Genomic DNA, 14059 nt, shown 5'->3' on the forward strand with positions numbered 1-14059 from the left:
CATTGGAGTGGGCCTCTTTCTGTGCCCGTGTGTCATTTAAGCCTCCCCTGAATACTGGCTCAATCAGATAGCAGGCCTTTCGTGGCAGCCGCCATCTCTCTGCATTTGTTGAGCCGCGCTGGCACGGCCAGGACTAATGTGGGCCGACTCAGTGGCACCGAAACAGCAGTGTCCCTTTTACTTTGAAACTGCTTTTATTGGTTTACTTCTTTTACCCAGGTATGGTATATATGTGGTCTCACTGCTCTATTTGTTTTTTTGTTGTCTTAAATATTGAAGTGAAAAAGCCTTGAAAAGCCTTTTAACACAGAACTAATTTTATTTTTTGTCTGACATGGGTGCATGATGTGCAGCAATATTGATGGCAGAGATTAGAGCTTATCCAAAATACTTGAAGAAAAATACGTCTTACTTCTCGTCAACAGACTCCATGTTTTCTATTATTTTCAGTCTGAGCTCATATCTGAATGTTTTGTTCAGACTCGCACTCATGTCCTTAAAAAAAGATATCCTTGACCAGTTTCCTGTAACCATGGCAATAGGAAGTGTCCTCCAATCACATTTTTGTATTGTGTGTTGGGGAAGTGCACTGTTTCCTGCTGTTTTCACTGGCTTCCTCCCTATTGGTGTGGAGTCAGGATTCAGGATTGTCCTGAAACGCAGCACAGTTCTTCACCACAACTCGTGTGTCTGTTAATTTTTCTGTTTTGTTCATTTTTCTAATGAATTTACCTACAAGGATGTCAAGTTTGAATGACGTAAGTTTAACATTTCTTATAAAAAATTGTATAAAGGAAGTTCCAGTTTTAAAGTTCTATTCATAAATGCCATGTTTCTATTTCTCGTTTCCCACATATCTAATACTTAGTTTTTCTTATAATAAGTAAATATGTTCATTCCGTTCTCTTTAAAACACTGAAATCAATTAATTTGTCAAAAGACAAACAAAGTTAGATAATTAGCCATTAAATATATTTCATCATTGTTTAAGTTGTTTTAATTCAAAAGGTACCCTGTGGAGTTTTTGACCACTAGAGGCGCTGTAGAGAAATGTTGAATGTTTGTGTCCCTGATTTTTATGTTTACCGGGAGTAAACGATACACAATACTGATGACAGTTTTCAGAAGTATCGCAACAGGAAGCGCATGTTCCTGCCAAAGCAATGAAACAGAAGATGGCTAAATATCATTGCAACTTGTTTATGTGGCTCCCAAGTGGCCAGAATCAATTTTTTTGAATCACGTACTTAAAGTTTTAATATGAAAAACAGGGCTTTGCAATTGTTTAATTTGGAAGGAACTGCAGATTTAATTTAGTCAGAAATGCTGAATATCACATTAGTTTGTTTGTAAGAAAACTCCACAAAGGACCTTTAACTTAATCTACGGCATTTTAAGCCATCAAAGAGTAAATGAACACTGGTTAAAAACACTATTCTGCGTTTCTCTCTGGTTGAAATTAAAGTTTATGTGGTGTGGTGTGGTCAGTTGCAACTGTAACCACAATGATGTCACCATGTACTGACACACCATTGACACACCCACTTCCACATCATGGCAGCAAGGAGAAAAGTAAAACTTCTTGAGGACACAAAAGTAGGATTGTAAGTGTTTGTATCAGTGTCAGATAGAAAATGGCACTGAGAGAAGGTTTCTATTTATATCATATCAAGTCTTGTTTTGAAAATATGAGGTGATTGAGAACTTTTTTATGTTACAGAGCTGCCACAGGCCAAACCTTGGGGACTTCTGAGAAAGAATGGACAACTGATTTGTATCGAGCAACACTCCACCACTCCTTCTCAAACCTGGCAGCGATGCAGCTTGGTCATCAGGTCACTGGCAGCACCTCTCTCCAGATCCCTCCCCAGCCTGAGACTGCTTTACTCAGGAACCGCCACCCAATCCTGCTGGACACAATCCAGCCCGTCTTGTTCAGAGCCATCATCAATCCGAAGCGGGGGATGGGGGAACCCCCCCAGCTGCAGACCCCACAGCCCCCCAGGAGCTGCAGCTCACCTGGATCTACGGGGAAATCGTGCTGGAGCTTCGACATGAGGCTGGCAGTGCTTCTGATGACCCTGGCAGGAGCTGTAATCCTCCTTCTGCTGTACAGACTCTTACAGCTGAGACACAGGTGTGCAAAGGAGTAATATGATGTAACATACATACTTGATATAGATTACTTCTCCAGATCTGACATATTTTCTCTGCTGTTTTTCCTCTTTCTGTTTTCTTTATAGCTTCTTTATGTTAAAAGAAAATGAATGTCTGATTGGTAACTTTCAAGTGTACTCTATATACATTGTATCTGTGTCTTGACCAGCTGAGACACAAACATGGCAGCAAAGTGGAGAATACAAGGCCATTGTCTCACCACCTTTAGCTATGCTAAGTGGATGTAAAGGTCGGGTTTTCCAGTCAATTTTAACCTTGCTAACTGCATGCATTTTGGGATGGCAATGCCGGCAACTGAATAGTCTACAACTCCAGTCCAGACTGAAATCATACATTCATGTACACATGTATGCTCTGTTCAGGGTTTAAACATTGGTTTCCTTTTTAAATTAGTGCCATCATCATGCCAAAACTTCTTTTCGAGCTGACAGGCAAAACTAAAATAGAAAATGTTGTACTTATTACCTGTAACTATTGGTGCATTCAAATGGGACTTGAGAGCGCGTGGTTACAAAATAGGAAGTCGTGTGCACCGCATGCTTACTGTTCAAGTTGTTAAGTCGTAAAAACACAGATGCCAGGTAACAGCAACATGGCATCTAGAAGCCATAGAGTCTAATAATTTAGCAAGTTAACTGGGATAACGTAATGCAGGAAATGCAAAGACAGCAAAGGAAAAGATGAGACCGTTGGGAAGATCAAGCTTTTTCTCTGGTGTAGGTTATTATCTAAGTTACAAAGACACACTCTACATTTCCGTAAATGTCAGCAAACACGTCAAAACTTGTGAACTTGAGGCTTATAAAATATTTCAAGTCCCAACGTCATGAATACCACGAGACCCTTCTCGTCTCCATGGTCAATAGGAACCCATTTGAACACAGCAATTTTCATGATAAGAATTTTGGGGTATTCAATTATGTAATTTGCTAGAGAAATTGGAAATAGATAGGAAATGCAAAAAAAGACAATGACATTCAGCAGAAGTCTGTCTATTAGGGAATCAAACCGAGAACATTTACGGCCATGTAAAGGTGTGTTAAACTCCTCTGACATAGAAACAGAATAGAATCCGGTCACATAGTTCGGAGAGTTATCTAACATAATGTTGGCTAGTATGTTTGAGGTTAGCTCCATACCGACAGCAGTTCACAAACTAACTGTGTGACTAGCCAGTGTGCCACAAGCTTTAAGAACCACCTGTTTTGAAAAGACATAGAAATGTTGTTGTCACTTGCCGGTGAGGGTGGCCTGCACTTTCTCAGCTTTGAACGAAGTGTGGCTCCCTGTCTTCTTCCTCCCTCAGTCTGAAGAATGTCCTGACTGCCACGCTGCACCTGATGCAACGACATGAGATTTTGATCAATGTTCCCATCCCACACAATATTCTAAACCGTTTAATATCAAGTGACAATGATAGAAAAGAAAGAACTTGTGTTGACATTGTGCCACGTTTGTTTGGTGTTGCAGGCTGAGGTTGGCGAGGGCGAGGCACGCGTTGGAGTACTACAGCTTCTACCACACTGCCACCTACTCACTCAAACAGCCCACACCTTGCCAGGACCTGCCAGCCAAGAATGGGACCGTCACTGAAGCTGCTCCACCTGTCCAAAGCTTAACCACAGTGACACCTCCTGACATCACCCCAGTGTCACCCCCACCGGTGTCTCCTCCACTTCCCCTGCCACTCCCCCCACCTCCTGTCCTACCAACCCCACCCCTCCACCCTCCGCCTTCTCTCCCTCAAACACCTCGTGTCCTGTCTCTTCCTCTTCCCCTGCCTGTGATCCACACCACCCCACCGAGCCCTCACTTGTCGTGGGGTGCCTGCTCAGATGCAGATGTTTACTCTCGGATTGGAGCTTTCAGGCCCTCCAGGCTCTCCAGCCTTTCCAGCCAATCGACAGTTATTCTGTTTGAACACTCCTCTCTCTGAACTTTCACAAAAACATGACTGTCGATTGTACAAGGGGTAATCCAAAAGTTCCAAGACTACTTCTGTCCTTCACTTTTGTGCGGTAATACCGTGGGTATGAGGAAGCTAACTAAAGTAGAGGAAAGCTCATTTCATAAGTAAATATTCCAAGTTATTTCGCTTGGTCAACATCAGCACCTGAGTTAAACACGTCTTTGTGACCACTTGCATGTCTGCATTCGCAATCTTACCATGGACTTGAGAGCACACATTACATTTTGTGCCCAACTCAGGAAATTGGAAACAGAGATCCTTGAATTGCTTCAGAAAGCCTATGAACCAATGAGCTGGGTGAGGTGTTTGGAGGGGCATTTGCATTTTAAAACAGAGCATCCCTGTCCATGACTGAAAGAGGGGTGCCAGGTCAGGAGGGAAACCAGATGGGTTTTTCTTCAGAATTCGCAGGGTTGTGCAGCATGAATTCATCCTCCAGGGTCAGACTGTCATCAATGAGTTCTGCTGTAGTGTTGAGAAGCATCTGAGGGAAAGCATTCGCTGTGAATGACTTGAACTGCGGCCTGATGGCACCTTGGTTCTCCAACATGGCGTCCTCAACAACACCTGTCAGATGTGGCTCCCTTCTACTTCTTTTTGTTTCTCAAATATCTGAAAACAAATGTGATGTGTGCTCTCAGCTCAAGTTTTAGGTAACTAACTCAGGTGCGGATGTTGGAGTACTTACTAACAAAGGTTATTGCTTCACCCTGCTCAGCGTCACTGTGCCTCACCCCATTCAGGCGTCACAGCAGCAGTCTCAGAACTTTTTGATCATCCCTTGTAGTGATTATCAAATACGTTTTGGACTCATGGACTCTAACCATCCAAAGATTACTAGATGCTTGATTGGATACTGTTTGCTATATTATGTGTACATGCAAGATATTTGAAGTAGATATTTTGGTGGCTTTCCAAAACTTCAAAAAATGACATTTGAACTTTGTCAGCCGATGAACTGATTTATGTACTGTTCCTTAAAACGAAGCAGAATTGTGCAAGAAAATGGAAGTTTAGACCAAAACATCTCAGCTATATTCAGTTTTGTTTCATTGGATAGGATTGTCTCTTCTTGAAGGTTGATATAAGCACTGTGTGACAGACCCACAGTGGAAGTTTCTTTACCTAAACCTTATGTTAATTGTTAGAAACCTGTTTAGGAGAAAAGTATGAAAGTTAAACTCGTGGTTGTATGCTTTGTCCATCACAAAATGGCGTCATTATCATTCAGACCTCCAGGATTATCCTCAATCTTTTTTTCCTTGAAAATACAGTGAGCACTCAATTAGAAACTAGCATTAGCTTTAATTGAATTTGCTATGAAATAGATTCAATTCTTGTGGATTTTACAAGATGTTTGAAACATTGCCTTGAGATTATGCTTCATGTTGCCATGATTGCATCACATCATTTGTTTGATAGATGTGTGTAAAAGAGTAATCAAGACACCCACTAAATTGAAAACAATTAAATGCAAATGCAATTACAAAGAAAAATAAATACATACCGGATTAACTAAATGAAAAACTTTTGCCATAAATTAACCAAATAATTTAACATCCGCCGTGACAAGATACTTGATACAATCTACATGCCAAGTACTGAAAAATGTTGCACAATTATATCTGATGCTGCTATGAAGGCAAGGAGTGGTCATCAACTGTTTGACTTGATTTAGATTTTTCATAAATAAAATCTATCCATGGTATCCTTTCTGAAAGCATCTCTTTACTTGTAGTGCCTAAACTTTTGCACCGTGCAGTACATATATATGAAAACACTTTTGAGAAGTCCCCTCAAACAAGAAGAGTGGTAGATGCCTTCTGACCCTTTGGGCCCCAGGGCATGTTAGTATGCTCATACAGTAATCCAAGCATGCACACAGGGCTGGTGGGACCCTGCTGCAGGTTGAGTCCTTGCCCCTCGCCCTGGCAGAGAATGTTTGAGAGCTGCTTCCCAACAGAGTTCAGTGGCCTGAGTAAGTGATAGTGTTGTTATCGGTGGTAGAATATTATTTGCCTGGAACAGTGACATTAAAGTTTGACAATGAAAGTAAGATTGGCATTGGCACAAAAAGAAAACCCTGAAACTGAAAAGAGGAATCATTGGCATTGAAATACTTGCATTAAAAGTTGTATTGGTACTTAATAAAAAAAAGTTTCCTGAAAAGTAACACAGTCATTAAAAGAAACATAATCTTACATTTTATTACTGTATTTTATTTTGATATTTTTTGCAGTACGATGTGATTTCCATCTTTCATCTTTAGATTTTCATTTCCTGTTTGTCAGGTTTTTTTGCGCTCAGTATTTGTTCAATGTCACAGGTTACAATTCCAATCTTCTGTTTTTCAGTTGCAATTTTCTGTTACCATTTTGGCGTAGAGAGAAGTTTGAGTGAAGGGGCAAGGAGCATGAGACGTACGCATCATTTCCATATAATTAGCATATTAATGAAGTGCATCACTCTTACCTGCCAAGTGTTTCAATGCCATGATGATGGCAATGATTTATTTTTCAGTTTCAGGTTTTGTTTATCAAACTTTAATGTCACTGTTCTAGCCCCGTATTTGTTATCGTGCAGAGGTAACAACACTGAGGGCAATGCGAACAAAGGCCATTTCCTCTCACTGTTATAGCAGTGATTAAAAAGTGAGAAGACAGATGCAATCACCAAGAATCTGCACTTTGATTCGAGGGCTTCTGGGACAAACAGTCATTTATTGGCAGTCAGGGTCAGATTTATGATTCAGCAGACTGTCGACGATTAGTCATGTTTGTTCACAAAAAACTCTTTTTGGTTTAATTTCAGGGAGGAAAATTAACCTAAAAAGTTTTACAACAAATGAAACATGGGGTACATTCCAGAAAATTACAATTGAGCTCCCACTGCAATAGTTTAGGGGTAATAAACGCAAAGAAAATGGTGTACATTTTTTTAAAATAATGAAGTACTTATCGGCCACTCCTGTGGAACAACAACATATTTTTAGCAGACAGTTAAACACTGTTCATGAGGACCAGCAGACATATAGCGCAAAAGGAAAGGAAGAAGAAAAGGACAAGCAAAATTTATTGCGAGGTAATGTAAAACATATTGCAAGGGAATGCCAAATCGGTCCTTAAAAAAGGTATTGCCGATAAGTCACAAAAGGGTAAAAAAAATTGTGGACCTTGCTTTTTCAAAAATGTTGTAATTACGAGATCTGGAACATGTAATTTAACCAAGAAAGAGGAAAGTATATTGGGTGCTATGGATATAGTGAGTTTCGTTGTGGGGTGCAAAATATTCTATTTTATATTTCAATTTGATTGTCCACACAAGTGAAGACTTTTAATGTGACATCGTCCGATATTCTTTGTTGAAAAAAATATAAAAATGAATCCTGAATCTCCTATTCATGACATTAAATCAGGTAGTAGCATTGATCCTGCCCTCTTCAGTAGCAAAGATTAATAACCACTTTTAAATTACAAGATGTGAAACTCTTCTTCTAAGCATGATCTTTAGAAAGAGAAATGCGATAGTTTTATGTACTAAAAGGGAAAAACATCCTGCAGCTGTACCACTCGTTGTCTGCAGGGGGCACAAAAAGTTAAACACACAACAGATTATTACTTTCTTTTGCCTGTAAACGGCAGTATATTTATTTTACCTGATTTCAATCGCTGTTGTTAAAGTATTACTTGGGAATGAGTGAGGGAATTATAAACCAGATCTAACAAGTGCTTCACATGTTAAAAGGAGAAATTAAATTTTTTTAAAAATACTTGAATTAGTTGCTTTTGAAAATGGAACAGCAACCTTCTTTTCAGTGAACAATTTCCTCATGCAGACTTTTTCCTGCTGTGCGAAGCATTTCTATGAGCATTCTTAAAATGAATGAGTAACATTTTGAGATGAAAACCTCCAATTAATAATAATCACATCTCGAACACAAACACATTCATATTCATCCTTGCTTGACATTGCCTCATTTTATTTAATTGCTTCTGCAGTATATTGTTACAAATATCTTTCCTGTTCAGCTTACAACCAATTCAGAGACAATGCAGCAGAACATGCACAGATTGAATTAACTGGGTTTTAGTATGGAGACAACGGCCTCATTTGCAGACTTGGATACAGAAAAGACGAAAGAGGAATGTCACTCAAGGTTTCCGTTTTCACCCTGGCATGCAGAAAGCCACAAACAGCCATCAACTGAAACAGTTTTCCTCATGAATTTTCAAACTATTGATGAATAATAAATGAGAGACCAGCTGAAAAAAAATTTGTTAAATATTGAGGGAAAATTCATCTTAACAGCTTGTTAAAGCCAAGGTAAGATTATCATAGAAGAAAAAGACAGATGTCAACAGGCTTTGACATCTGTCTTCAGATGTTTGTTGTCTTCAGAGAATCCTCAATCTGTGCAGCTGTGTAAAGTCTTAGTTTGACCGCTAAGGAATAAAGTATTCAGAAGTTGTACCGTGACTCAGGAAGTTAGTTAACTGTTGTGCAAGCTTTTGAATGTATTAAAGTGAAAAATTTTAATTCATGTCAGAAATACTCTTTTTTTGTTGTTGTTGTTTTTATGAAAAAGGAAAACTTCAGTTATAATTTAAAACTGTGAGTGACGGAACTACAAAGTAAGTCTGATGCAGAACCAGAGACAGTTGGAGGGAACACAGAGAATCCAGAGAGGGGTGTGAAACAGGGAGGGACCCTGTCTCAAAGAAACAGCTCAGAAAATGCCTCCAATCTGAGGAAACAATGAGCTGTGCTACAGTAGCTGCACAGTAAAAACTGCCAACATGCATTAATTAGAGGAAAGAAGGATTACAGGCATTTATGATTGATAGTTTGGAGTCTTGGACGTGATTCATTGCAAAGTGAGAATTTCTGCTAACTTGACCTTTAGCTGTGGAAAGCAGGAAAAACAACTCTAACAGTTCCTTCTATTTTACTTTTTTACAACATTCATTACAATCAAGTCACTTTTTTGAGTCATGTCAACTTAAACTGACCTATTTTTTAATTAAGAGCAAGTTGGGCCTGTTTTAATGCAACCCCACTTCCACTGAATTTTGAACACTTGCATTGTTTTCTTAAGTAAATAAATAGATTTGTATTAGTTGCACCCAAGTCGCCAGGATGATGCAACAAATTATCCTGGCTGCACCGACCTTCACTCAGAGCTTCCGTTTTTTCACTGTGATAACAGTCTGGGAACTCGGCTCGCATTAGTGTTAACTCAGCCACTTACATTAAGTAACTTACTTCGCCCAAACCATGCAGTGTTGATGGCTTACCTAAACCAAATTACGACTGTATCATGTTTAGCCCAAACCAGGATCTTTTCCTAACCAAGGGATTTTTTTATGCTTAAACCTAAAGCACCTTACGTGAATTTGAGGCCTTCTTCACACTGCCAGCCCAAATCTGTATTTTTGTTATATCCAGATCGATTATTGAAAGTCTGAACAGCAAAAAACACATGAAATGCAACTTTTGCAAATTTGGAAGTGGATTTCTACAGGTGTGTCTCAGTCTGAATGCTCTGGTGGGTCTCAATTTCGTGCATCACTCATAACACGACACACAGTGAGTGAGCAGAACGTCTGCTACCACTAGAGTATTGATTTTGGCTATTGGTGTGCAGATTGATACAAAAATATTGGTAATTCTGATCCCAAACGTTTCTCTTCTAGTATAGATTTTCTTATGAAACGATCGATATTCAAAGTCAGGAATTTGGAGTAAATGTGTATTATATGTTTGACAGGAAAATAAACTATACTATTACCAGGATCAATCAAAAATAAATAGGAACTACTTTTTTCCGGGTGTAACAATTGAAGCCAATGTGAAAGTTCCTAAAAGTGCAATACCCCTCAGGGCCACTAGGGGCTGGCTCCTAATAACCTCTGGCTCCAATAGACTCCCAGTGAAAAACATCAATTTACCCATGAATACAAAGTAATTTGATTTTTTTTTTTTCAAAGGTCATTAGGGTGTTATTAGCTAAATTGATGCCTTCTGTCCAGTCCTGGTGGTCCTTCTGAAAATAATTTCACAGTATATCACTGGTAGCCTGTCTGCTTCAGACTCCAGCCCTCCATGACCCGGTTCAGGATAAAGCAGGTATAGATAATGGATGGATGGATGATAGGCCTCCAAGAGATGTATTTTTGGGAGCCTGCCTGGTTTTATTGACATACCTGGGTGCAGTTAGGATGTCGGGATAAATGGCCCAGCATAGTGTCCCGAGGTTCTCAGTCAGAAGCCTCTTTTGCAGCAATTTCAAGTTCAGGTTTTCTTGGTTAAGTCTCTGCAGGCTTTGCACATTTAGAATTGAGCAGTTTATCCCATTCTTCCTCAGATCCTGTTAAGCTCCCTCAGATTGGATGGGAAGTCTCTGAACTGCCATCTTTAGGAATTTGTATTGATGTTCTACATGGTTTAAGTCTGGGCTTTTTGCTTAGCCACTCAAAGACGGTCAGAGATTTTTACTTGAAGCCATTCCAACATCGTCTTGGCTGTTTACTTTGCTTCACTGTCATGGTGAAATGTGAACCACCGCCCCAGTCTCAGGTCACTGCACTGAGCAGGTTTTATCTAACCTCTCTGAGTGTGAATCCATTCATCCTTCCCTCAGTTCTGACCAATCTATCTGTCCCTGCCACTGAGAAACACTCCCATAGCATCATGCTGCCAGCAGGGTCTTCTGCTTTGCTGCTGTTTTGTACAAGTTGCAGGAACCATATTGTTTTGTTGTGAATTCATCTGCCTCTTTACTCCACTGGTCTTGTATCAAATTGTGCTACTGTTCCTCCATTTCCTGAGAAACCTTCCTTTGACCGCAGCAACTGCTTGACCAGTCATTACAAAACTCGATTTACATTTTACATGTGAAAAACTCTTCATCTAAACATATATGTTCAGTAGATGTCTTATGTCTTGCAAATGCAACATCTGAATATCACAAAATTGACCAATCTTTATGCCATGCTGTGGAGGATCCCCAAGTTTCATACAACTGGACGACTAAGGGCGCTATAACTGAAGACCAACCATGTGTTCGTGCCTCTCTAATTACTTCACAGACTTCCATACCCTGTCTGTGGCTTCATACTGGTTCAAGATTTTAAAAACGTCAGACGTCACAAAGGTCACAAGTACATAGTTTTATTTTACAAAAGAAGGCTCATTAATGCACTAAAACCACTGGCCACTGTGTGTTTAGCAAACATTACATTAGTAGATAGTCCCATTCGTTTAGGGAATAGTGGTGGATTAATATACATTAGATGGTACTTTGTATTTACAGCAGCAGGATGGTAAACATGTGGTCAAGTTGAAGGAGCACATCACCCACTGTAACTCCTTTTGGTTAATTCATGTTTTTTCTGGACACAAATGAAATTAAAAACAAAAAAAATCGGATTTTAGGAACACAGACAACTTGCTGAGTTCAGTTTACTGATGGTATTTCATACAATTTATTAAAAGTAAGAAGAATAAAGAAGAATTTATCAAAAGCTGAATGCAGCATTTTATTGATAACTTACCAACAAGAATCATATTAAACCATAAGGGAATGCTGAAAGGTAACTCTCAGTTAATGGTGGAATCATGCAGTCATAATCCTGAGAAGATTGGTGTTAGCTTTGAACAATAAAAACAGACTTCCATCTTCCAGACATGTGTCTCAAAGTGCCCAGACAGTCGATTCAAAAGGCAGATGGAAAATGTCACGGATTGATCCATCCGTATTAACTCTGAGTGAGAACGCCTGGAAATCGCTCTGCACAGTGACGCATGCCTTGCTGTTTTTAAATGATGCTGTGCTTTCAGCATTTTTAATAAGGATTGTTTACCCTGTTGGAGTTTCTTTTCATTGTTTAGAAACGGAAAAGAAAGAATGAACAAATCTATTATGGGAGAAACAGTCACACACAAAAAAATCAGTGATTAAATGTAATGCTGCTGGTGAAAATATCTTTCCTCTGAATTCATCCCTACTATATAGCTACACAGTGTTCACAAGAGTCAGTCCAACATGCTGGCATCAAATCCAAACTGAGCATATATTTGTCATAGAACAATAACATTTCTCAGTTTCAGCATTAGATATGTAGTCTTTGCTCTATTTTCAATTCACTAGGGCTTTACATGATTTGCAAATTATCACATTCTTTTTTTTATTTACATTTTACACAGCGTCCCAACATTTTTGGAGACGGGCTTGTATTTTAGATAAGAAACATAAGGTAAATAAGGTCCAGAAGTAAACATAACTTTGCATTTCTTATGCCTTATCAACAAATATGTTGCTCGAATGTAAAATCTCAGTAAATGCATTCCGACAGAACAACAAGGTTGTCCAGGTAACAGCTTATCTTCTTGTGCTTAAATCCGCTGGAGAAGCAACACCTGCAGAAGTTATCAAAGAGCAAGGCAACAAACAATAAGCCTCTGTTTGATGTCCCACCTAAAAATGACTGCCTGTGAAACGGAACAAGGCGACGGCGCTGACACCTGCTGTGGGATTAAGAGGGTCAGGTTCAGGGAGACCTGGCTTTGGGTTTTATGAAGGGAGAGCAGCTTGTGAATGAACAAAAACAGTGAACACTAGTTTGCCAAGAAGTAGTTACGCACATAACTCATCTAAAATAAAACAAATTTGTATCGATACTTCTGTTTGTGAATAGATTAACCAGTTAATGTGAGCTTTAGAGGTCCTCTGCTTGACTCTTGCTGTGTTCCAAATGACAAACTTCCTGTAGTACACTAACAAATAGTGCTCATCCACTAAAGGACTCTTACTTGTGTAGCGCAGGAATTTTGACAGAGTAGTGTTGTTTCAAACCGCACACTGCTGCCACCCGTCAAAATATCTGCAGCTTTCATTATTTTACCCAGAAATTAATGTGTTTTTGTGCCCTCTGTTTAACACCCTCAATAAACACACTGATGTATCTGTCCAGTAGCAGAAGTGGAAAAAAACAAAACACTTTTGTTTGGTGTTCAGGAACAGCGGCGGCTTCCTCAGATGCCTTAATTTGAAAATTCTTTACGTCAGCCCCTTCCTCTACGTAGCCAAGATGGCGACAGTTTAGGCTGGAAAGTGTCCGACGTTTCACACATCTTTTTTGGACCGTTTTAAGTGCGTCATTCTGGTACTTGTAGTGCACTGCATGTTTCGGTACTTGAATAGTGTGTTAGTACACAAGTACACCATTTGGAACACAGCAACAGTAAAAGCCCAATTCCCTGAAAAATTTGTATTTAAAAAACAGCTGTTAAGATTTGCTAACACAGTATTTGACATCAGGATTTAAGGCACTCAATGTAAAACTGTAGACAGCCAATTAGCACCAAAGTTCAAATGTTAAAGGGCCTGAGCACCCAAGTAAAGTCCAAGAAAGCTTTTCTCAGGCCTCAGGTTGGTAAAGTTAATTTAATAAAGATGTAAACATAATCAGTCGTGAGTTCATTACTGCTGGAGAAGCCCTGTGCTGCACACTGAAGCCTCAAGACTCCACAGCAGAGGCTTCATTAGTTATCTTATAGCTCCATGAGAAACATTTGCACATCACCAGTAATTTACGTTTCACATGATCCCATTAATTGAAGTTTCATCACCAAAGAAACACAAGTTGCACTTTTAAAAGTGTAGTCAGGAGCAATGTATTAACTAAATTGATCAAAAGAGGCATGGGAGTATTAAACCTTATATTAAAAAGGAATCGAACTTTGGCCTCTTCTGGCTCCAGCCTATATCACGAGATGATGAAAATGCATTTCTATGACATAGATTAAGGTCAGAAAATTTTCTTAATGAATGAAAAGAGTTTATTTCAAATGTATAATATGCACCATTAATCATTTCAGTACTCTACCTTACTTGGTCTGATATTACCAGTA

The 14059-nt window shown here is 39.3% G+C and overlaps 1 protein-coding gene across 1 annotated transcript; it reads left to right on the plus strand.

Moving 5' to 3' along the window:
- Positions 1–675: 675 nt before the first annotated feature.
- On the plus strand, positions 676–5855 carry LOC138204107 (uncharacterized). Its single transcript, XM_069159247.1, has 3 exons — positions 676–758; positions 1721–2137; positions 3649–5855. The coding sequence occupies exons 1-3, from the start codon at positions 754–756 to the stop codon at positions 4112–4114; spliced, it is 888 nt and encodes a 295-aa protein (XP_069015348.1). The 5' UTR covers positions 676–753; the 3' UTR covers positions 4115–5855.
- Positions 5856–14059: the final 8204 nt, after the last annotated feature.

This window comes from Embiotoca jacksoni, unplaced genomic scaffold (genome assembly GCF_022577435.1).
Source record: "Embiotoca jacksoni isolate LCO1_2020_lvr unplaced genomic scaffold, fEmbJac1.0.p SCAF_10, whole genome shotgun sequence".
Lineage (NCBI taxonomy): Eukaryota > Metazoa > Chordata > Actinopteri > Embiotocidae > Embiotoca > Embiotoca jacksoni.